This window comes from Magnolia sinica, chromosome 8 (genome assembly GCF_029962835.1).
Source record: "Magnolia sinica isolate HGM2019 chromosome 8, MsV1, whole genome shotgun sequence".
Taxonomy (NCBI): Eukaryota; Viridiplantae; Streptophyta; class Magnoliopsida; order Magnoliales; family Magnoliaceae; genus Magnolia; species Magnolia sinica.
Genome location: NC_080580.1, coordinates 43,627,618 through 43,654,125, shown reverse-complemented (window position 1 = coordinate 43,654,125; position 26,508 = coordinate 43,627,618). Strand labels below are relative to the sequence as shown.

Sequence of the window (26,508 nt, the reverse complement as noted above, 5' to 3'; positions counted from 1 at the left end):
TTATTTATTTATTTATTTATTTATTTATTTTATTTATTTTTAAAAAACAAACAAACATGCAATTGGGCTGGATTATAAAAAGCCCATAACTGTAAAACCGAACCGGTTTTTACCATCCCGTTCCGATTCGATTCTAGGGTGCAAACGGTCTAGTTCCAGTTCTGGTTTTCCTAGGAATGGTTCACCCAAGGAGGACCGAACCGAACCGTGTTCACCCCATGAAAAAATAATGAAATGAGAATGCGTGAGAACGTTCTGGTAACACAGCCTTTATTATTATCAACGTTTTCCTCTGGAAACAACAGGAGCACAACATTCACCATCTCCAGCTCTTTTTCTTTTTTTTTTTCATGAACAAACGACATGCGAAGAAACGTTCACATGCTAAAAGAAAGCAAGCCTGGATCATGTGCTTCTTTGCCCTTTTCTTCCTTTTTATCCTTTCTATACTTGAGAGATTACTACTGATACTTATTAACAAACCGACAATCCTTTCTTATCTCCCCAAGATCGCCAGTAAGCGGATTGTTTTCCGATAGCAAGATCATGGCACTGGAGAACTGGTCACGGAAGTAGTCATTGTCTGCGGCCATCTTCTCCACAAAGGGAGATGTGGAGTTATCTGAAACGAGCTGTTGATCGACTAGCAACAACCCTCTGTGGCTTAACAGGTTCTTGTAGTACATATTATCGAGTACCATAGGCGTTTCTCGGTCATTTCGAGCATATTCTACTTCCTTTGGATTGGGCTGTGGAGATGGGCAGCGGCCTCTAAGGTACTCGCCATATTCAGGATCAAGGGTGGGATCGATGTCAGGATAGAGCCTGTGTACAAGATTTATGCAGTGTACTCGCCCCACTGAATGTGCTCCTGGATAGAATTAGAATGGCATTAGCTTGGAGGCATAGCAGTTCAGAAATTTTATGTTGCAACAAGAGACAATGAAGAGGCCATTCTCATTCACAGCATTCATGCCAGCATAACTCATGTGAAGTTTGATCACATCTCTATCATGACATGACTTAAAATAGGCCCCGTCCACACATCAGCTGGCCACATTTTTATATTCAACATGAACTGTTGTTTATCATTCCTATGACAGCCTGTTTTTATTATCATTCACATGTAGCACACCTGATAATTGGACCAGTCTGATTTTTGGGCTAGAGCATGGAGATGGTGTACAAGTACAACCAACATTATGGGCCACCATGTCTTTCAAAACTGTGCCATGTTGCATATTTGTGGTGAGAGATTTTCAGTCAAACGACTTGAAAACAAACAATTATCTGCTCCAGAGTTGTAAATGGGAGTGGAGATACCTAACAGGGCGACTGTTCCTTCTATGTCAATACCCATGGACTGAAATCGCGAGAGAACTAGAGATATGCTTTCATTGTGCTGTGGAATGAAGTCGGCGACCTCTGCAGCGTGACTTTCCTTGCTGTCTCTTCTCCCTGTTTTCATGCCAATATAAGGTCCCCCCAGCTGCCCAAAAGAACGGATCACCGCACACCACATTAATTGGGCACTTCCATATTGTAGATGCTTGTTGCATATCGGAGCATGTGTACAAAGAACATATACCACATATGCAGCTAGTTGTATGTGTGGGCATGAACATAGTTTTGTAGAAAGTTGCACTTGTGATATATTTCAAGCTGACTTTAACCTGAAGCAGGATGGATATCCATATGAATCCTAGTCTCCTCCAGTGTTCTATCAGTATTGTTGATCGATGTCTTAAATCTATAAATTAACAGGTTTGTCGATGACTGCTCAATTCCATCGAGCAGACTTGGATGCCATTGAAGGCTGCTGAATGCCATTGGAAAAATTCAGAAAATTCATGTTTTATCGCTGGAACGTTTTGGTGTTCGATGACATCAAAGATGTTCGATGCCATCAATCTGTCGATACCATTGAATTGCCATCGAAAGTGCCATCAAACGATCATGCAGAGACATGTAGAATTGCATAAGTATGGGATTTGTTTCCTATTTCGATTGTGATTCTCATAAAGGCTATATATATATGGGTGTGATCAGGAATATGATGGATCTAAGGGCTTTCTAATTTATTCTAAAGGGTTTTTAAGGGCTTGTAAGGGACATTCGAGTCTTGTACAAATTGAGTAATGTCTAATAATTTTCTACTTTCATGGTGTATTATTGTCGTTTTGTGTCATCATTTTTTTTTTCCTGAAAGGGTTTTTTCCACATTAAATTTAGAGTATTTGTGATTGGACGTTGTATAATTGAAATACTTTTCTTGATTCATCCTTGTGCACTTCCGCGGTCCCCCAACAAATATTAATGGACATTTATATCACATGACTATAGACATAGGCCACTGGCAACAGTCAGTCAAGACAATCCAACTAGTTGGCTCTGTTTGCAAATATTTTTTTTTAAAAATAGTAATAAAAAATCATGAAATTGAAATATAAAACCAAACTAAGCCTAAAGTAAAATGTTCTGATGTTGCTACTTTGCAGGGGGAAACAAGAAGAATTGGTGACTGTCAAAATGGTATGTTACTGTTAGGCATTACCAATACTTGCAGTGAACGTGAACAAGAAAACGTACCATGACAACGCCTTCTCTAGCAGAAAGAGCAACTACATCTGCACAGGAAACCGTCACGGGACACTCACTTTCGACTGCATTCTTGATTGTGTTTATATATTTGAAATTCCTCATCCCAAAGTTCCTTTCCGAATCCTTCTCCGATGCTATGCCATCGGCCGCCTCTAGCAAGAGCGACGCATCACATGACTGCATTACCAAAACCACACCCTTTTAATGTTTCTTCAAAAAATGGAAAGTGTAACTCTTACAAGATGGAATGCATCAGGTGGTATCCAAGCCGTTCATCATCGGCTAGGATCCTACATCATCAAAAGTCAGACAGGTCCGTAGATGTGCTTTTGTTCAATGTGTAATGTTGTTGAAATTACCCTGTAAACCTGATTTTTGTGCCTGGCCTTAATATATGAGTGCTAGCTGTGACCCACCTAATGGACGACTCAGATATTGTACGTACGTTGGTTGCAAATTTCCACTTGCGAACCAAGAGGAGCTAGCATTGGGGAAACGGATTGGCTATTTCCCCTGCCACTAGCCCGGTGGCTAGTAGTCGGTGCTCTGCGGGCCCCACTATGAAGTGTTTCTTTTATCCATGCTGTTCATCCATTTTTACAGATCATTTTAGGGCTTGAACCCAAAAATGAGAGGGACATAAATCTCAGTTGGACCACACCACAGGAAAACAATAGTGATTGGATATCCACCATTAAAATCCTCCTAAGGCCCACTGTACTTTTTATTTGACATCAAATATGTTGATTAGGTCATACATACCTAGATGAAGGAAAAAAAAACAAAGATCAGCTTGATCCAAAACTTTTATGGCCCCCAAAAAGTTTTTAATGGTCGAAGTTCAATCAACACTGTTTCCTGTAATGTAGCGCATTTGAGATTGGGATATACCTCATTTTTGGGCTTATACCATAGAATAATCTAAAAAAATAGATGGACGGCATAGATGAAACACATACATCATGGTGGGCCCCACAGAGCACCGACCACTAGCCATTAACCAATCCATTTCCCTAGCACAGGAGAAATAGATAGAATGTTGACCTTGACCATGCAGTCGTGGAAAAGGTTTCGAACCCATGAAACGGCTGTATTCCCGTGCTTTTGGTACAGCTTCTCAACCTCTTCCTTGATAATCTCCTCCGCTCTCGGACAACTCTCTGAGTAATAATTTAGCCTTAGATCACATTTACCTACACACATCAACCTCACAAGTTCACAAAACATAAAAATAGCAATTTATTATTATTTATTGGCCATTTTGCCGTAGATGGCCCAAGTCGTAAAATCCATAATACAAGGTGGACCACTGACCCATTTATAGATTCATCAGCAATTTGTTGGCCAGAAATACGCGAACCGAGCGTGATTTTTCTAGTTCAACGGATACAGTCAAGAGTAGGATCAACACATCAACTCTGCTAAGCCCACACGTGTACAAATCAGATACACATGTAGCCTAGCATGGCTGACAAGACAATATCCAAGCCATCCATCAGAAGGTTACTACTTTGCAGATTCCCCATCCCAATAATCAGGTTGGTCTACAAGTCAAGTGGACCACAATTAACTGAAAAATAAAATAAAATAAATGTAGGTTGGATTAAAAAAAAATAAAAAAAATCAGTTGAAGAACCTGTCATGGCACACGTACTGAATGAATTACATCTACCTTTTGGCAGTAGCATCTACATGTTCCACCTGAGGGATAGCTTGGATATCTCACCTGTGTACCTTGCTGGCATGAGCAGACTTTGCAAAACCCAAGAACACAATTAGGGCTGAAAGTCCTGGCGGTTCAACCCGTCCACCCTACATTGGGTTGGGCTCAGACAGGATGTATCGGGTTTGGTCTTGGGCTTGGGCTATGCAAACACCAACCCAATAAAACTTGAGTTGAGCTTTGGTTGCCCGACCCGACTGGACCCGACCCAACCCAAACCCAATTGATATATAAGTTACTTATAATTAAACTATAATTAAGTGGGGATCATCTGTGTTGAAGGCACAGAAAAATCCAATGCCATCAGGTTTCATTGGTCATCTCATTTTTGATAACTTAAGCTAATAAGATACACTGAATTCTACTTTACCAAAGCGATTGCATGCCATACAACATGACTTTTAAAAAGAGTAATTATCCTATATTTTAGCTTGTTTTAAAAAAACAAAGTTCTTTACAATAAATAATTACATGTATAGTTAATAAAATCATGGGTATAAAAATAAGATGTTGTTTGAAAATATAATAAACTAATGTAATAACAAAAATATTAGCATGTATCCACCTGACCAACCCCAACGAGCCAGCTTGAGTTGGGTTTGGGTTCATAATTCCAAACTTGGGTTTAGGTTGGGTTGTGATAGGGTTGATGTATAATAACTTCGGGTTGTGATATGGTTGAACAACAACCCAACCTAAATAAACCTGCCCGTCAGCCCTATACACAATGTTAGGCTACTCGTGACACTTTGATTAGTATCCTACACCTGGCCACACACCAGCGGGCAAGCATATAGGAGATCCGGACCATTCATCAGGCTGCCACCATCATACTTGTGATCTGGACTCAAAAGTCTCTACCAACCCATTGGTTTATACTTAACAACACGTGTGGCCTACTGCAAGTGTTTGGGCCTGATGTTTGGGCCCGGTACGTATACTTGGTTGGCCCAGATCTCTCACGCGTCCGGAGTGTGGCCACGTGTCGGATTCTCACATTTCTAGGGCAAGTAGACTTGACAATTCATAGAAGGAATGCATCCTCATTTAAAACCGAGGGAACCTGGGGTCGTGTTTGGTAATCCAAACTGTTGATGGTTATGAAATAAAACGATGAAGTTGGTAAATCTTGGACATTGAAATCAATGGTAAAGTAGATTGTGGATATTCAACAGAAAACGGATTGATATTCAAATCAATACGTTGGTTGAGGTGAGGCCCATCTTATAAACTATTTGGATTACGGAAAACGACAATAGATCAAACGTATATAGTCCGGATATGTCATATTTAAAACGTTTCCGATGTATTCCAGGAAACCCCTCATGGAAATTGACCCAGAGAAACGGTAAGGCTACTCGCAGGATAATGCTTTCGGATTCTACTCTCGGAGGGTTACTGTGTTTGTGCCCTGGGCCAAAAGTCACGACTGTACGGTCTTCATGTGTGCTCCACGCGTATGGAAAGATTCACTGACTAACCAAAATCCTTCGGCCGACATGATAACGGTAAGAGTCTGATTTATGGGTCAGGGCACAAAAAAGATAGGGCCCACCTGATGGAAGAGAGTAGCTAGTTCCTTTTGACATGGCTTATTGAATCCAATGAAAATAGAAGGTTACCCAAGGGGAAGAGCAACAACAGGACGCAGACGATGGCAAGGAAAAGCCCCATTTCTTGATATTAGGTGAAGTGAAGAGAGTGGAGTGGTTGGTTTCTCTCCTTCACTTTCTCTTTACCATCTCTATTTATTAACAGAGAGAGAGAGAGAGAGAGAGAGAGAGAGAGAGAGAGAGAGAGAGAGAGAGAGAGAGAGAGAGAGAGAGAGAGGACGTGGGTGGGAAGTGCGGGAGAAATTTAAATGGATGAGAATGAAGGACACTGTCCACTAACACACGATCTTTGAAATTTTAGGCCATCTCCACTCCATCCTCTTCACCAACCCGCGCATGCTACCACCGCCCACAATCCTGCGAAATGCGATTTCCCCCACCCAATCTCATTTATAAGAGTAAGATAATAAAGAAAGAAAAAATAAAAAATAAAAATAAAGCCCTACAACATTGCATTCACACAATACCATCTTGTGTGGGGATGAAATGATGGATGGATGTCTGTTTACAAAACGTAGGTGTAGAGCAAATGTAGCGCCGGTGAACAAAATCTAGATGATTCAACATGCCTGTGTGGCTGATTGGATGAGAGAATGGTCGTCCCCGTCTGTAAACGAATTGAATCAAATCTATGGTACCAAACATGTCGTCCCCGTTACCCTACCAGAAGCCCAAATGACCTATAGCGGCTGAACGTAACATCGGCCGCTCTACATGATACTATAGAGGCGGATTCTCATATTCCCCTGCTGTATCCCTTCCTCCCGCCACCACAACTATTCGCGCCAATTTTATATACGTTATAGCGGCCCATTCTACAAGTTGCAGCTATATGTTAATAGTGGGGGATTACCGATTCCGCCTTTGTATTAATACTTCCCGCCACCCCCACTATTTCTCTCCATTTATTTTTGGCTTCGATGGATAAAGCGGCGGTTACTTATTTTTGCTGTTATATAACTTGTTGATGACATGGATAGATAATATCAACCACCGTTGTATTTCATCTTCCCACCATCCGCACCATTTCTACCATTTTTTTTTTTGGGGGGGGGGGGGGGCTATATAGCAGTGTATAATTGATGCGGACATTAGACTATTCAAAGTATACCAACGCAAGGTGTGTGTTATCTGTGTCAATGTGATTAGATGACGGGTACGGGTCGGCTCTCTAGAGGTTGAAGACCTTATACATGTGTTCGTGACATTTGTAAGTTTCTTGAAAGAAATATTTGGACCGTTGGATCGTCACGGCCCACCTTCATTGCGCCACCCTCACGACATTATCATCGGAGCTTGTCGGGCATCTTCAATTTGAATTTAGTTTATAAACATTTGAGTTATTTAAGTTTTGAGACAGTTCGCGCATAATTTTTGTGCGAATTTTTTTTTAAAAAAAAAACTTTTTTTAGTAGGAGTATTTGGGTAATTTCATGTAATTACAAATTTATAAGGGTATTTTACCCTAAACCTAAAGGATGCTATATTATGTATGAAGAAAAAAAGAGAGCTTTTACTTCTGACGATTTCGTTTTCGATTTCCAGTGATTGGAAGAGGGCGTAAGGCCCAGGGAAGTGATTTCTCATCCTCTACTTCTCTCTCATTCTTTCTTTTCTCAAGGTACTCTTTTCTTCAACTCTATTTTCTTCATTTTCTCCTAAAATATTTAGATCTAGAAGCCGATCGTATTTCTTTTTATCTAAATCATTAGATGTTAAAAGAATTTCATCTCTACATTTACATATTTTAACATTCTTCAAGATCTATCACCCAAAGCTTAAATTTGAAGAACCACCAATTTTTATTTTTATTAAATTTTTTTTTTCATATTTTTCTATTTTTTGGATTAGAAAATCCACTTGAATCGTTAGACAGACCTATTGTAAGAAGAAAGTTATATCTTTCGCCGGATCCAACTAAATTCAAAATTTAAGATTCGATACTTTGTGTTTGTGATGGATGACCATAATCATTGCTGCATTAACCTTATTTCTTTCTTTTGTTTATGAAGTATAAGGATGATTTTTTAATTTATTTTTAAAAATTGCATAAATATGCCCCTTTCAAATACCACATTCATTTAACGTTGGATTAGGCCGTCTCACATCAATTTTTGGTATTAGAGCCTGGTTCTTGCATTGGGTTGTCATACATCGAGTTATCAAGAGTCTAGATTTTTATTTTTATTTTTTCTTTCTAGGGTTTCATGCATACCATATAGAGTCTAGATCTGAAAATTTTAGATTTGTATATTTAAAATAATAATACTAAAAAGTCTAGATATGAAAATTTTCACATTTACATCATTCTAATGGTTAGGATCTTCGGTGTTCATAGTCTTATGTCAAAACAATCTCCTAGAGTCGTGTTTTAGGAAATCTAAGTTGAGTCTTATTGGGTATGCCGACTCGGATTGGTAGAGGGTTTGGTCTACACCCGATCTTAAACATGGAGCAGTTGACTAAGATGATGAACACAATCAACGAAGGTTTGTCCGCCATTGAGGCGCAGTCTAGGAACACAAATACCCGTATGGATCAGATAGAAACGTCCCTAAGAGAAATCTCCGACATTAGAGGGGATAAACAATCTCACGTTACGGGAGTAGTTGAGGAACGGGTAGGAAATGTGGTAGAGGTCATGGAGCACGTGGCTGGGGGGCAGGACGTGAAGGGGCGCGAAATTCGAAGGGTGCTATCGAGTATCAAGACCATTATGATGCCAATGAGGGGGTCTTAAAGAGTGTTAAAGTATGTGCTCTTAGTTTTGATGAACGTCTTGATCCAAAGGCATTCCTTGATTGGTTAGTGGACATGGACCATTATTTTGAATGGTATGAGATGTCAGAGAACCGTCAAGTGTGGTTTGCAAAGATGAAACTTGTGGGTCAAGCTAAATTATTTTGGACAAACACGGAGCGTAGGATTGAGAGATCAGGAGGTGCCTCAATCGCACATTGGGTCTAGATGAAGGAACTATTCAAAGAAAAATATCTTTCTCTCTCTTACCGTCAAAAGCTCCTATATTAGTGGTATGCATTACGCCAATGATTAATGTTGGTTGCAGATTACATTGCAAAATTTGAGGAGTACAAGATGCGGTGTGATATTTAGGAGGATCCCTTAGTGATGATGACGCGTTTCAAGGAGGGTCTTCGCATGGATCTACAGCGTGAGCTTAATTATGACCCATGCAGTGGGTGACTTGGATTAGGCTTACCAAGTTATACAAGAGTTAGAGCTTCACCTAAAGTCTCCTGTCACGAGGCGCTTTGAGTCCTAAGACACTAATGTTAGATGTGGTTTTCAGGGAACCAAGCCTAACGTTGGAAGTTAGCCTAGGGTGCTGGCTAGTGCACCGCCTAAGCTTAAGGATGATAAGGGCAAAGGTGTCATTGGTGATAATCCTAGCAGTGGTAGTCACTTGAGATGTTATGAGTGTGGAGGTATGAGTCATTTTGCATATCAGTGTACGACAAAGACTCGTAGGAAAGCCTTAGTCATAAACAAGTCAAATGAAAATGTGGATGACATGAGTGATTATGAAGTTGATGAATATCACCCAGAGATAAGTGCTAGTGATTATGAATAAGAAGAACCAAAGGCTGCACCACTAGGCGTGGTTAGATGTGCTATAGCATAAGCCAATGAGAGTAATTGTAACACCCCAGTTTTTGGAACCCGAGTATATGACTCATTCTCCAAAAACCCGAGTGTTAGCCTATAAAATTCAGTGTAAATTTGAACTGCTTATCATTAATCAGAGTTAGCAGTAAACGTAGCTAGAGTAAACCATGTATTGTATAAAAACATTCAAACCATAATAAAAATTCAAATGTAGAGCTCATATAGGACTTATACAATCCCAAATAACAAAGTTCGTTAAATAAAAAATAGAAATCTATCGCCTAATGATAGAACTCAACATGGGCCGTAGGGACCCCATCTAGCTCCTCAGCTACCCGATCTGCTCTAGCGACCCAGTGAACGACATCGGCTCGCTCTACACCTACATCAACTATTACGGTTTTATAGCGTCAATGGCTATCGCAGTGAAGAGCACCCTATAAGATTACACACTCATCATTTATAATCCAACATAAATCACAATATATGAGAAGAGACATATTAAACAACGCAATTTAAAATCATAATTATATATTCAGAAATAAGCTAGTCAACATAATCTTAACATTAAAGAAATATAATAGAAATCGCAATGAAAGGGGACGTGTCCAGATAGTCAAATAATCAATCTTACAAACTCCATAAAATGATTAGAAAATTAAGCTTTAAACCTTTACTTCACCTGAAAATCATATCGTACGTGAACATCACAAGATGACTAGGAAATCACTAGCGAACACCCGCTCCACCAGGAAATCACAATACGAATGAACACCGCAAGATGAAGAGAGAACAACATACAAACGTCTACTTCACTCGAAAATCATATCATACGTGAACACCGCAAGATGGCTAGGAAATCGCTAAGTGAACACCTGCTCCACCTGAAAATCACAATATGACTGAACACTACAAGATGGCTAGAAAATCAACATGTAAACTCTATACCACCCGAAAATCATGTCGTATATGTGAACACTGCAAGATAGCTAGAAAATTGATAAATGAACTCCCACTCCACCCGGAAACCACAATACGACCGAACACCACAAGATGGCTAGGAAACAACAAGATATGCAAATATAACCATCAAGCTACAAAAGGGCACCAATAATCCATCAATGCCACGAAGGGAAAATAAACGATCCAAGCCACGTAGGGCAAATATGCTGTCTAAGCCATGTAAGGCAAAGTGTGATCCAAGCCATGTAAGACAGATGTGCGATCCAAGTTGTGTAAGTCAAATATACGATCCAAGCCGTGTAAGGCAAGTATGCGATCCAAGCTGTGTAAGGCAAATAGGGACCGTAAGATGGTGGGTTCATGACAGTTTTCATTCAATACATCACTTAATCGTAGACGACAAACATATAGTTAATTAACAATGTACAACTAAAGATAGTATGTTATTATCAATCATTTATGCTTGCAATCATTAAAGAGATATGTTCATTATCTAACACAGGAAACAGGTGCGCAACGTATTATCATATTCATGTATTCACATAATAAGTTAAGTAACTCAATCAAGTAACTTAGGAGATACTAAATCGGAAGGATTAAGGCATCATTTATGATTAATGAATTTAAGTGGGAAGCTCAAAGGGTGAGTCCTCACCTCAAATTTTAATTGAAATGGGTTCAACTCGGATCGTCTTCATTAGTATGAATCTAGCATGGTTGAGAAATTAGATGAGGACAAGGAGGAAATAGATAACTATTGTAACATAAGAATTTAATAACTAACATTCTTCTAAAAGGATAATAACAAGGTTTTAACTTACTTTGAGGTGTGGTCTATTTGACGTAACCCAAACTCAGCCCGACAACTCACCTGAGTTGACTTGGTCGGTGCAATGACCACCCAATCCTTCCTTCGTTCTTCTTCATAGGATCTGTTTTACTTGATCCCAACATGCTTCTTGACCACTGGTTTCGAAGTTTTGAACTGCTTTGGATGGTGGGTTCGAGTTTTGGAAGGTTTTGGCAATTTTCTAGGGTTGTTGTAAGAATGAGGACTCGGATTGCACTCGACTCCCACTATCCTTATGGGGTTTCCCTGACCAATCCAGAGCCCTTGGATTGAAAATAAACACTCCCAATTTATTTTGTTGCTGGGAGATGGGTGTACGCAGCTGGCATAACGAAACCACCCGCAGTTTTCTCCTTGGTATAGAGGAAACCCTAAACCACATCACTTTAAGTGGAGGCCTAGGATTGCTTCGTGGTGAACGGTTACGATGGAAAGAAACAAAGTCACGTGGATCGCCAGCCTGGCGGCAGCAAACAGTTTCCATTTCTAAAAAGATGGTTGCACAAAACCATCTTGCACCTATGTTTGTGTGCGCGCGTGTGTGACCCAATAAGATGGACGGATTAGATTGTCTAGATGAATGATCATGGTGGGCCACAACGTTACCAAATAGACGTTGTCCATTTACATTGGCTTGGCCGGAAAGGCATGAGAAATTCCCTTTTTCAGGCGAGCGCGAGTCAGCACTCGCTTAACCGCGCTGGAGGTCTAGTGCACCACGAGCATACGCACATGCTATGTGCACATGATGGATGTGGGACCCAGTAAGATGGTATTGGCAAATCTACTCCGTCCATTTGTTTTGTCAACCCATATTAGAGCCCAGCCCAAGGAATGAGGCAGATTCTAAACTCAGGTGGGCCATACTTAGCGCAATTTGAAATTTATACTTGAGTGTTATCAATCTGATGGTCAGCTTCATTCCAAATTTATTATCAACGGTCCTGAGAGTTAAGTGAAGCCTCTAAGTGAAATCTAATGTTTAGTTTGGATGATCAAACCCATTAACAAATGATGAGGGGCCTTAATCCAACGATCAAACTTAGATCCAACCATTGATCCTTAATTTCAACGGTCGGATCCTAAGATCCAACAACATAATTGTTTCATGTTCACTTCTCACTAGTCATGAACACCCTAAGATAGTATAAGTGGAAATATGACCACTAATCTTGCACTTATAGGGTCTATTAATTTCTTATAGACTAGATAACTGCTTATTCAAAGGGTTCTAAGGACTGTTTAACTGAAATCCATCAGTTAAATTTACAACTAGGTGTTCCAACGGTGTAATCTAATAGTTGACTTGCCCGATGGAATTATGTAGACTCGATTATTAGTGGATATATTGATTTGGGTCCCAAAACTGGCGATGTATGGGTCAATCTATGGTTTTGCATTCTTTAAATGGTTAGATTTAAGCTAGATCATGTGGTTTGACTTACAGGCCGTTAAAAACGATGGATCTTATGATACAGAGTTGAATATTGATAATGAATGGCTTGATTTATTTATCAATGAGATCAAAATCCCAAAAGTAGGTCCACTTGGTGGTGTGATGGTCCATATTGAAAATCAACGGATGGATGCACTAGTTTATGGTTGGTAACAGTCAATTTACGGTTGGATCAATTTTTAACTTGGTCATTAGTGACACTTAGGGTTCCTAAGGGAATATTAGGTGGGATTAGATGGTCACCTAAGTGTTTATCCATTGGATTGCATATTTTAGGTGTGGATTCATATTAGGTCATCAAGATTGTAGTTGACGATAGATCTCACAATTTATGACTCAAGATCGGCGGTGTATGATTTGATTTTGGGATGACATGATGACCCGCCTTGGAAATTAATGGATGGATAGGTTGGTTAATGGACAAAGATAACTCTCAACCATCAAGTCAAGCTAGAATGAGGGCGAGTGTTCAGATACATCAGGTTTTATTTATCCTAAGTTTGGTTCTCACAGTAACATCTGATTGCTGAAAAGTACGGGGTGTTACAATAATGATTGGCGTAGAAGCATAATTTTCCACACATTTATCAAGAGCGGTGACAAAAATTGCAAAGTCATCGTGGATAGTGGTATTTGCACCAATGTGGTCTCCACTAGCATAGTCACTCATTTGGGTTTGAAACCCATTCCTCACCCTCAACCCTACAAGATTTCTTGGGTTGACACGTCTTCTATGCCAGTGTCCCAGTAGTGTTTAGTCCCCATCCAAATCAGTTCATATAAAGACATGTTGTGGTGTGATGTTTTACCTATAGATGTAAGTCACATCATTTTAAGGAGGTCGTGGTTATACGATAGAGATGTCATAATTTTTAGTCACTCAAATGTGTGTACATTCATGCATGAGGGCAAGAAAATTAAGATTAATCCGTTGCCACCTAAGAGCCACGCGTACAAGGCTAGAGATGTGAGAACGAGTGAGTCGAGGAAGGAAGAGAGGAAATCTATTCTGAAGTCTCTACATATCATAAATTTAAAAGAGTTTGAGAAAGAGACAGAGGATGATTTGATGTTGTACGCCCTAATGGCTAAGGAAGTTACACCCGGAGTTCTTGTAGAGTTACCCCCCTAAGGTGACTCCGGTTTTAGAGGAGTACAGTGATGTATTCCCTGAGAATTTACCGGATGAGCTTCCACCTATGCGGGGCATCCAGCATGCCATTGATCTCATCTCGGGGTCTACTTTACCAAACCTTCGTCATTACAGGATGAACCCTACAGAGCATGTAGAGTTGCATAAGCAAGTAAATGAGCTCCTGTGAATGGGTTTCATCCATGAGTGCATGAGTTCGTGTGTCATACCAACACTATTAACGCCTAAGAAAGATGGTACGTGGTAGATGTGTATGGATAGTAGGGCCATTAATAAGATCACAATCGAGTATCGGTTTTCGATACCAAGGCTAGATGATATGTTAGACAGGATGGCCAGATCTATCATTTTTTCCAAGATAGACCTCAAGAGCAGGTATCACCAAATACGCATACGCCCAGGAGATAAGTGGAAGACAACTTTTAAGATGAAGGATGGGTTATACGATTGGTTGATCATACCCTTTGACTTGACTAATGCACCTAGTACTTTTATGCATATGATGACATAGGTTTTGAGACCCTCCATAGGGAAATTCTTATTGTTTTGTTTTGATGATATACTTGTATATAGTACCATTGAAGAGCTGCATCTCAACCACTTGAGGCAGGTCCGTAGTGTCCTTAAGGTAGAGAGGTTATATGCGAACCTTAAGAAATATTCATTCATGTCTGATAGGGTTGTCTTCTTAGGGTTCATAGTGTCGTCTGTAGGAATGCGAGTAGATCCAGAAAAAGTCAAGGCCATAGTTGACTGGCCTGAACCACAGAACATACATGATGTGAGAAGCTTTCATGGCTTAACTACATTTTATCGTCGGTTCATTCGAGGATTTAGTACTATTATGGCTCCCTTTACTAATTTCATTAAAAAGGGAGAGTTCATATGGTCTAAGGCCACAGCTAAGGCATTCAAAGATATTAAGGGTAAGATGATAGAGGCTCCCGTCATGTGTCTTCCAGATTTTTATAAAGTCTTTGAAGTAGCGTGTGTTGTTTCAGCATATAGGTATAAGAGAAGTAGTAAGCCAAGAGGCTCATCCAATTTGCCTATTTTAATGAGAAACTGAATGAGGTAAAACAAAAGTATTCCGCCTATGACAAAGAATTTTATGCAGTAGTGCAGTTGCTACGTCATTGGCATCATTATTTTCTACTGCAAGAATTTGTCTTGTTTTCTGATCAAGAGGCTTTGAGGTATTTGAATTCCCAAAAGAAGCTTAACTGAAGGTATGCCAGGTAAGTAGCGTTTCTTCAGAAATATTCATTTGTCTTGAAACATAAAGTCGGGATAGAAAACAAACTAGCTGATGCCCTTAGTAGGAGAGTGAAATTGCTCAACTCCTTGAGTGTAGAAGTTGTCGGATTTGAGTAATTGAAAGACAAGTGTCCCATGTGTCCAGATTTTGGGAGAACATACGTCTCACTCTTAGGTGCCCAGCATAGTTTAGGTGAGTTCGTGCTCAAGATGACTTTCTTTTCAAAGGAGATCGACTTTGTATTCCCTGCACTTCCCTTTGAGATTTGCTTGTTTGAGAGCTTCATGCTGGAGGTATTATTGGCCATTATGGTTGAGATAAGACCATCGCCCTAGTGGAGGATCGATTTTATTGGCCATGTTTCAAGCGAGACGTATCCAAAATTTTAGGGCAATGTCGAACATGTCAACTGACAAAATAGAAGAACCAAAATAGTGGATTGTATACGTTATTGCCAGTGCCACATGCACCGTGGCAAGACATCAGTATGGATTTCGTGCTTGGGCCCCCAAAGACAATTAAAAAGTATGATTCCATTTTTATGGTCGTGGACCGTTTCTCAAAAATGGCTCATTTTTTTTCCGTGTTTAAAAGCTTCAGATGCGTCCAATATGGCCAAAAGTTTCTTTGAGGGGGTGGTTCGTTTACATGGTTTGCCTAAGACCATAGTGTCTGACAGGGATGTCTGATTTACTAGTTATTTTTGGAAGACATTATAGCGCATGATGGGTACGAGACTCCTGTTCTCGTCTGCCTAATATCCTCAAACTGATGGCCAAACTGAGGTTGTGAATTGAAGTCTCAAAAATCTACTACGATGTTTGGTGGGTGAACACATTAAAACTTAGGACTTAGTCCTGTCAGTCGCCGAATTTGCATATAACAGATCAGTTAATAGGTCTACGAGTATGAGTCCATTCAAGATTGTTAGTGGTTACAAACCTAGACTACCCATATATTTGTTACCTATGTCAGTCACCCAGATGACCTCAAAGTCAGCCGATGTATTTTTTCATCATATTCATGAGTTGCGTGCAGAGATTAAGAGGTGGATAAATGTTAACAATGAACAATATAAAATTTCAGCTGACTTGCATCGAAGAATTCAAGAATTTAATGAGGGTGATTGTATAATGGTTAGGATGAAGCCAGAACGGTTCCCACAAGGTACCGTTAAGAAGTTACAAGCACGCAGTGATGGACCATTTAAGATTTTGAAAATGATTGTGTCCAATGCATATGTGATAGATCTTAGGGGTGCACACGGGTCAGTTCGGTCCGGTTCTAGGGTGAAACCGGAACCGAACAGTTCCTAGTGGTTCTACGATTTTCGGAATTGGAACCGGACCGTTAGCACCCTAGAACCGAAACCGGAATGTGAAAAATGGTTCGGTTCTGGATCAATTCCACAGTTTTGGGCTTTTAACAATATACACCAATTTTAATTTCTGAAAAGTGGAGCATGCATGGCGTGACATGAATTGGAGATACAAACTACATGCATGTGTTAGCACCTTTTGTTTAGTCTACCACTTTTTAAAGTGGCTTTAAGCCAACAAAGACAAAGTACAGTGTCAGGGTTCTTAAGAGAAAATGTAGGATCCTTGACTTGAGGGTCTGAACAATATACAATGGTTTTTTTATTCTGAAAAGTAAGGCCCATGTTTCAGAAGTTTAGATCACTCCTTGAAAATGTCCTCGACATGACAAAAGAGAATACAACAACAACCCATATTCAACTGAAAATTTCTAAAATTAGCACTTGAAACCTTCCAAACTTGGATTTTTTTGGCACATAGTCCATGCATGGTGGAATGCAAGAGATCAGTGGTTTGGATTACTGATCCATTTGGGCGCCATTTGTCAGAATTGAAAACCCAAATATACTAAGCGAAGCTTGAAGTTAAAGATCCTATAATTCCTCATTAGAGTAATCTTCTCAAGTGTGACAGCAGGAAAGATGCAGTATAGGTGAAAAATAGATCGATTCCGGATCGGTTCCACGGTTCGGATCAATGGTTCAGTTCGGTTTGGTTCTACATGGCCCTAAACTGGAACCGAACCGTATCCAACGGTTCTTGGAAATTTGGAACCAGAACCAGAACCGGTGCAGTCTAGAACCAGACCAAACTGGACCGTTGGATCGGTTTCAGTCCGGTTCCATGGTTCTACCGGTTTGATGTGCACCCTTAATAGATCTTCCACCTCGCATGGGAGTTAGTTCATCATTGAATGCAGAGGATTTAATGCCTTGTTCAAGCCATCCTATAGACCCTAATTTTGTTCCAAACCATTGGCCAATTTCTGAATTTTCTTCCCAACTTATACCACATATGCCTATTATACTTGAGAAAAGAGAAGAAATTGAAGGAATTTTGGATGAGCAAATTTTTTCCACTCGAGACGGTGGATTTCAGAGGTACTTAGTGAAGTGGAAGAACAGACTATCATCTGACTATACATGGTTGGCGGAAGCAGAGTTGTAGAGGCTAGATCCAGATTTGTTAGAAAGGCACAAAAGTTTTATCTCGTCGGAGTCGAGCTCTTCTCAGCCGAGGGGAGTTGATGTAGACACCAGACCATTCAAAGTATACTAACGTATGAGGTGTGCGTTGCCTGTGTCAATGTGGTTAGATGACGGGTACGGGTCAGGTCTCTAGAGGTTGAAGACTTACACGTGTTCGTGACATGTGTAAGTTACTTGAAGGAGATATTTGGACCATTGGATTGCGAGGATGGTGTGATTGGATCGTCACGGCCCACCTTCATTGCGCCACCCTCATGGTATTATCATTGGAGCCTATTGGGCATTTTGAATTTGAATTTAGTTTATAAACATTTGAGTTATTTAAGTTTTGAAACAGTTTGCGCACAATGTTTATGCGAATTTCTTTTTTAAAAAACTTTTTTTAGTAGGGGTATTTTGGTAATTTTATTTAATTACGAATTTATAAGGGTGTTTTACCCTAAATCTAAAGGATGCTATAGTATGTTTGAAAAAAAAGAAGAGAGTTTTTGCTTCTGACGACTTCGTTTTCGACTTCCAGTGATTGGAAGAGGGCTTGAGGCCCCAGGAAGTGATTTCTCATCCTCTACTTCTCTCTCTTTCTTTCTTTTCTCAAGGTACTCTTTTCTTTAACCCTATTCTCTTTCTTTTCTCCTAAAATCTTTAGATCTAGAAGCCGATCCTATTTCTTTTTATCTAAATCATTAGATCTTAAAAGATTTTCATCCGTACATTTACATATTTTGACATTCTTCAAGGCCCATCACCCAAAGCCTAAATTTGAAGAACCACCAAATTTTTTTTTTTTGAAATTTCTAGATTTCCCTATTTTCTGGATTAGAAAATCCAATTAGATCATTAGACGGATCTATTGCAAGACGAAAGTTATATCTTTCACTGCATCCGACTAAATTTAGATTTTAAGATTTAATACTTTGTGTTTATGATGGATGACCATAATCATTGCTGCATTAACCTTATTTTTTTCTTGTGTTTATGATGTATAAGGCTGAATTTTTTTATTTCTTTTTAAAGATTGCATAAATTTGCCCCTTTCAAATACCACGATCATTTAAGGTTAGATTAGGTCGTCCTACATCAATAATGTTACCCGTTGCTATACCCGCCTGTAGCGGAGGATTTTTAGTTTCGCCACTATAAGCCCCTAACCATTCATGCTCTGTTATTTATTTATTTATTTTGTATTAGATAATACAATGTAAGCAATACTATAGATTTTCTTTAGAAAGGATTTTTTTTTAATATCTCCCCCTTTATAGCAGCGAGCTCTCTCTCTCTCTCTCTCTCTCTCTCTAACAACTCATAAGTCCCCTTTCCCTCCTCTCCTCTCCCTCTCCCTCTAGTATTTATTTGTAATTAATTGTAATTTTATTTACTCGAGTTGGATTGATCTGATGGTCTTACCATATTTATTGATTTTTTGTGTTTTTGGTGTTTGGGGTTCCATCCGGGGCTAAAGATCGAGGGTTGTATCTAGAAGATTTTTTAGGTTAGATTAATTTAGTTGTAGATTGATTTTATTTTAATTTATTTTTATTTTTCTTGTTGAAATTAGGGCTCAATAGATTGATGCATATGCTACATTTCTTGTTGAAATTAGGACTGTATTCCCTTTTTGACAAGATGGATTTAAGGGTTTTATTGCATCTCCCATCATATTCTTATATTCAATATTCTCTGCCAAAACATATGTAACTTGGACATCATTTCCAACGTGGGATTCATCCATGCCTGTAGCTTCAATATGTTTGTCATTGTTAAATCGTCCAAGTATGTCATTCAATATTTCAACCATCATTGGGAACACATCATCGTTACGATTCACATCAGACATACTAGCCCTAATGGTTACTCAACTTCCAGCTCACCCTTCGCCATGGTAGATCCATGTCATGTAAGATATGTCAAAACCATCACAGACTAAATGTTCAAAAATATCAACAATTTTCCTCCTCCCTCCTACTGTATTATGGAATTTGACACAAGGACAATAACAATGGTCATCAACCCCCAAGTGATCAAATTTTTTAGTTAGATAGGTAATGAATGACAATACACTATTCAGGTAGTCTCCTGATAACCTAGGTTTATAAATCCACTGTAAAGCCCGTACCTTGCCATTCCCTTTCGTACGTCAAAGATTGTCCATCTAGTCGACTATTTGCCACTAAATAAAGATATCCAATCATTTGCATCGATTTTGGACCACCTGATCATAGTAAACCAACTAGTAGATATTCATATCTGCTCATTTGCAAGTTAAATTGAGATTTAGATCCATTCATCTTGTTCGTCACCATGAATATGCTTAACATACCACCAGAATGACAATCTTAGGAACTTGTACCGGCAAACAGTCACTTGGATCTATCAATATACGTAGATCACCTCAAAAACCTACTCTATGCCTATCCATATACAAAAGGGATCATACAATAATCCATTTACTTGATTAGGGTTGTAACCATCCAGTTATTTTTATTTTTATCCATTATTTAATTGACTATCGTACTTGTATTTTCCAAATGGGCCACCTAAACATCAAAATAAACAGGTCATTACAAAGCTCATGGGGTACAATTGAAAACCATTGGTTGGTTTGTATATGGGAAGTGCACACATGCTACTTTGAATTACAGTTACTGATGCAAGGATGAACGTGATGAGGTTGATCACCGTCTTCCTCAAGGATAACTACTCCGAATCCACGGAGCTTCTCTGGACTCCTCACAGAGACTTCTCGAATCCACGAGGAAAGAAAGCAAGAAAATAGAAATAAATTCTAATAAATTCAAAATTTAATTGATGAATGAAATTAACAAGTTCACAACCCTTTAAATAAGGATACCAAGCAATACGAGAGAAATTAAAAGCAAATTAAAACTCCTATTAATTCGTAACTTTTTATAGTAAGTTTCCTATGTTTCTTAACCACATTATTCTCCTAATTATTCTAAGCACTTTTCATGTTGGACACAACTCCTAAAGCCCAATGGATGAAGACTTATAATCAAATAAAAACTTACTATTTATAGTAAAAACGGAACTAAACATGGAATTTGGCCATCGATATGATGGAATCTCGCAAATTCGATATGGGAGTTGAGTTGGTTGGCCAAAGTAGCTCGTCCTACCTCAAAATCATATATGGTGCGTTAAGTAACTCATTCCAGTTTGCGAGATATGCCTGTTTTAAGGTTCTGACAATCTTGATGGCTTCTGTCTCTGATCGGGCCTTCTCTGGTTCATCTTGGAAATGAAAGTGTCCGTAACCCACTCTACATCAATCCCCTCCACTTCAAAAGAACTCGTCCTCGAGTTCTCATGCCACTTCGGTTCATGGTACTCAGTCTGATGTCTCGTAACGATACCCGGATCAAAGTTACGATCAATTTATGGTCCACCTTCTTTTGGTCCAACCATGCTAGGAATGTATCTGTGACATGTTCTACATCAAACCCCTCGGCTTGGAAAAAACTCATCCTCAAGTTACTCAAGAGACTTGGTTCATGATTCTGAGATAACTTTTGATGCCGATGTTTATTAGCCCTTTTTTTTTGTACTTGACATTAGGCTCTTGAGCTGACACAATACATATACCCATACTCTCCTTGACTTGGCTAATATGAATTAGTTCCTTCACTTCTGCCTTCAAGATCTCACATTCCTTCTGATAATGTGGGCAATTAGACAGACTTATCCATGTGACAAGATCAATGTGGTTTTGTATATCTCGTATAAGAGGCAATTTATTAGGGAGTTCATCAAGCACAGTCGTCTTAAACTCCTGCAACACTGGTTTCAAATCCCCTGGGGTGATCACAGGCTCCATATATTATTTATTTTCAACTAATGCATATATATCTCTTGTTTCATCAGATTGTTTAACAAAAGCTTGTTCAGTTGTGAGAGACTGTTTATCAACTTTAAAAGTCGCGGGTTGGTTTTCCGCTCTTATAGGGAGGAGGCCAATCTTTCTACCATCTTTAATAAATTTAAATACGTTATCCTGACCTCTATGCGTAGCAATAGCATTAATATTACTTTGCCATGTTCAACCAAGTAACATACGACAAATTTTCATGTCGACTACATCACAAAGTACTTGATCCTTGTAATTTTTACCAATTGAAAACGAGACATTGCATTGTTCGGTTACCTCTATTTTGTTGACCTTTTTTATCTATCCAATCGCGTATGGAGATGGATGCTTTTCTATTTTTAGTTCTAACTTTTTCATCATTATTTTTGACACAAGATTCTCACTACTCCTGACATCGATGATCACATTACAGACTTTTTAGCTTATGGTACACCTCGTTCAAAAGATGTTGTCTTGCTGTAATTTCATGTCTACCTTTGGTATGTATAACAGCTTCCTCATGATCAAAGTAGTAACTTGCGATTTACCATAATCAAACAGTGCTCTGCAGAAATTGGGGTTGTGTCGTACAACAACTACGGGTGGTTGAGCATCGCTTCGAGCTTGGGGCAGAATTAACGCATCCGCAATACGGTTGAGGGTTGCCTGCATCCCTTACATGGTTAACTGACTCTCTTGGTGGAAAGCTTTCATTCTTTTCGAAAGATAACGAATCCTTGTATCACCGTTCACAGGAGTTTGGCCCATACCCTCATTGTTTGCCATCGGCCTGAGGGAAATCATCGCTTTGATACCAATTGACACAGGGATGAACGTGATGAGGTCAATCACCGTCTTCCTCAAGGATAACTACTCCAAATCCATGGAGCTTCTCTGGACTCCTCACAGAGACTTCTCGAATCCACAGGGAAAGAAAACAAGAAAATATAAATAAATTATAATAAATTTGAAATTCAATTGATGAATGAAATAGATAAGTTCACAACCCTTTTAATAGGGATACCAAGCAATAGGAGAGAAATCAGAAGCAAACTAAAACTAAAACTCCTAGAAATTTGTAACTTACTATAAATAGTAAATTTACTTTTTATAGTAAGTTTCTTATGTGGCTTAACTACGTTATTCTCCTAATTATTCTAAGCACTTTTCATGTTGGACACAACTCCCAAAGCCCAATGGATGAAGAGTTATAATCAAACTAAAACTTATTATTTGTGGTAAAAACGGAACTAAACATGGAATTCAGCTGTCGATATGATGGAATATCACAAATTCGGCGTGGGCAACCTGGCTTGGCCGGGTTGGTTGGCTAAAGTAGCTCGTCTTACCCCAAATCATATATGGTATGTCAAGTAACTCATTCCGGTTTGCGAGATATGTATGTTTTAAGGTTTTGACGGTTTTGATGGCTTCTACCTCTGAACGGGCCTTCTCTGGCTCATCTTAGACATGAAAGTGTCCGCGACCCTCTCTACATCAGTTACATCTAGACCTTTAAAAATTCAGTCTTGTCCATTATAGACACCTCAGGTTCATATAAACCCTAATCGGAACATTTTCACTGGTAAAATAATGCCATTCAGACAATTGCCTGGTTAAAAAGCCAGAATGTGTGCAACAGGAAAAAAATCGAAATCTTCACATTTTATTTTTTGCTTCAGCTCACCCGAACCTGGCGAAAATACATCCCAGGCTTAGGTTCGGGTGATCTTATCCCTTTACCCTTACATGTAAACTCCAACCCGCCTATTTAACAGGGTTTCCGCAATCAGATTCAGAGATAGAGAGAAGAATTGTGAGCAGAGGGAAAAGTTACCCCAGCGATCCAAGCCATTCAACAGTGATTATTTTTAGTCTACCATGACGTTGATTTTTTATTTTTAAAATTTTAACAGTGTATCATGCAGGTCTTGATGACTTGGGTTGGTCCAGATGCGCCAGGCGGATGACATGGGGTGGTCTAGATGGTCCGAGCCATATTTTTATATGGACATGGCGATGCGGCACCTGTCCTGGCGTTCACTAAAATGGCGGGACTTTTCCCACCGGGCCCACTCGTGGGGTCCATATTGATGTATATGTTATATCCAGTCACTCCATCAATTTTTTCAGCTTATTTCAGGCCATGTGTCCAAATCTGAGGCCGATATTCAAAACAGTTGGGACAATGACGGCCACTGTTGAAACCTTCCCATGGTCCACCTTGATGGATGTTTTTCATCCAAGCCATCCATTCTGTTTTTCAGACTATTTTTTACCATTGGCCTAAAAAAAGTGGGATATATCCAAATCTCAAGAGGGCCACACCACGGCAAACAGTGGGGATTGAGGCCCATTCTTGAAAACCCACTTGGAACTAGTGCGAGAGGCGGAAGCCCTTTTGGGTATGGGCTGAGGTCCCACTCATGAGACCCACTATAATGTATGTTTTTAATCCACACGGTCCACCTATTATGCCATATCATTTTAGTTCGTAAGCCTAAGAATGAAATGTATCTAAATCTCAGGTGGACTGCACCAGAGGAAACTGTTGGAACAGAGATGACCACTGTTGAAACCTTCCTAAGGCCCTACCTTGATGTTTAACTGACATCCAACCCGTGGCACCAGGCCACGTGGACCCAGGATGGCCACCCGATGACCCCTGGGACCCAAAAAGCCGTTTTGAAATCAACACTGCGGTGGCAATTCCGTCTTTGAGCAAAGACGATGGTAGCACCGCCGTCTTTAACCAAATACGGTACATATCTGGCACTCGATACATGTATGGTCTAACACTTAGGCATAATCCGCACTCAGGCAACCTTCCTATATTTCCCCTCGTCCATCTATCTTTACAGTTCATTTAAGGCTCCCTAAGAGCATTGGAGAAGACAGTTGTAATTTTTCACTTGATTGTTTGGAAAGATGTTTGTGATCAATTGTGCTTTTGAGAAAGTGGTGGTGTCTAAGAGGCTGTGGGCTGGGCAGCCTACCCGACTGATGAGCCTGACCTAACTTTGGTCAAGCTTGGACCTACTAGCTTGGCCTGTAGAGTGGAGTTGGGCCTCACACGCATAGCCCTATCAATTTTCATATCAAGATTGGCCTGAAGTTGTTAACCCAACTTATTCCAGTCCAGTCCAGTCCAGTCCAGTCCAACAGTAGCCTACTTCATATGTACATGTGTTATATCCTAACAATATGTCATTCCAGTTCTTGCTAAGACACTTGAATATAGACGATAGGTTTCATCTCCCTGAAATGTCGTCTATTTTGTTCTGCATGTGTTGCCTACTGTACTTGATCAAGCAATGAATTGGAACATTCAAGTGGGAAATAAAAAATTTATCAAAATTTTAAGCCAAGTTAGGTCCAACTAATATGTTTAAAGCTTGGGTCTTAAGTGTTGGCAAGGCCCAAACCTGACCATTGACAAATGCCACCCTTAGTGGTAGAGAGGATGGGGAACGAGAGTCCGTGTTGATAAGATGTTGGCTGTCAAATATGATATCACAGTGAATGTATGGCACATCAAAGTGTGTTTCTAAGAGGGTCAGATCAATTATCAATAACGGCATAAAGGTGACATTTGGGAAGATATACGGTGCAAGGAAGTGCCTCTTTTTTAGTGATCAGTTTTACATGTTGGCTTCTAATAAAGAGTCTTTGGTGGTCAAGTATTTTCGACAGATGGGACAAGCCACATAGACCGTTCATCTATCTTGACAAATTATCACAGAGTAGGAGCCAACCAGATGTACGTGTATTATGCATGCCATCCATATGGTTTGACAAATCATTTTAAACCATTGAACCATCTTAATGTATATATTTTATTCATACCGTACATTTGTCTTACTAGTCTATTTTATGTACACGAACCCAAGCGAGGGGCCGATTCAAGTCTTGAGTGGATCATGCCACGTAAACATTTGAAGGAACCGTCGTTTGGCTCCCACACTCTTTATATTGAGCCATTTAAGGTTAATTATCACTATAATGTGCAACTTACATTGTATATATAAATGAGAATATGTATGTAGTTGGCATGATTAATAACATGCTAGTATACCTGGCCTTGATAAGGTGAACACTGATAATATGATTAGTGTAATGCATACCATGCCTCTTCATAATCTCATACTCATCAAAGTTGTGTCTGACTATGGATATGAATGTATTATAATGTATGCCACGGGATAGTGGTTGGTACTCATGCCACGGTTGTTGGCTTTCTTGTGTATGGTAAAGTTGTATGGATAACCCTACGATTTAGCACTTTTTAAGGGACCCGTATTAGATGGGGCCACCTTGCATGTATGCACGACTTTCATGATATGGTTGCATGACGCGGATTATAGACCCTTGTGTTCACGCATTTACATAGCGCATTTGCATGCACACCCCAGGAACATCAAGGTTGTGGCCACCATAGAATTATTATGGTTGGCAGTTGTGAGAATGGACATTAAAAATTCTGTTACAACATATTAGGTGTTATAGATGTCCATGGGTGAAAGACTCTAAATCTCGAGATGATGGATGCTCCAATGTCTATACTGAGTGAAAATTAGGAGTGCATGAAGGTTAAATATCATAAGGCTGCGTCTTCCGCTGTGTCGGGGTGTAACATCATGAAATTTTGCTATTATGGATTGTCAAAAGTCCTTAAATTTATTTATTATTATTTTTTTATAACAAGCCCACGTTGTCACTTACTGACCCATTGACGCTCAAGGTGAGCCTATGTAAGGCCCGTATCTTACTCTGTACTATTCTATAGATTCCTGCGATCCTCCCTATCGAATTCCGACGACTCGTGACCTGTAATGGGCGTTTGTGCGCGACCCTGAGTCGCACCCTGTCAACCTG

At 39.6% G+C, this 26,508-nt stretch overlaps 1 protein-coding gene across 1 annotated transcript; it reads right to left on the bottom strand.

Moving 5' to 3' along the window:
* Window positions 1–322: 322 nt before the first annotated feature.
* On the bottom strand, window positions 323–6,067 carry LOC131253271 (peroxidase 21). Its single transcript, XM_058254220.1, has 5 exons — window positions 5,947–6,067; window positions 3,646–3,794; window positions 2,590–2,778; window positions 1,324–1,489; window positions 323–871 (listed from the first exon to the last, which is right to left on the bottom strand). The coding sequence occupies exons 1-5, from the start codon at window positions 5,996–5,998 to the stop codon at window positions 462–464; spliced, it is 966 nt and encodes a 321-aa protein (XP_058110203.1). The 5' UTR covers window positions 5,999–6,067; the 3' UTR covers window positions 323–461.
* Between the last annotated feature and the right edge of the window lie 20,441 nt (window positions 6,068–26,508).

Excerpts from the sequence above, each read along its gene's own strand:
- LOC131253271 (XM_058254220.1), bottom strand. The coding sequence starts at position 5,998 with ATGGGGCTTTTCCTTGCCATCGTCTGCGTCCTGTTGTTGCTCTTCCCC. Across the intron at positions 2,779-3,645 it reads TCCACGACTGCATGGTCAAG|TCATGTGATGCGTCGCTCTT; the intron begins GTCAACATTCTA and ends TTGGTAATGCAG. Across the intron at positions 872-1,323 it reads AGGAACAGTCGCCCTGTTAG|GAGCACATTCAGTGGGGCGA; the intron begins GTATCTCCACTC and ends AATTCTATCCAG.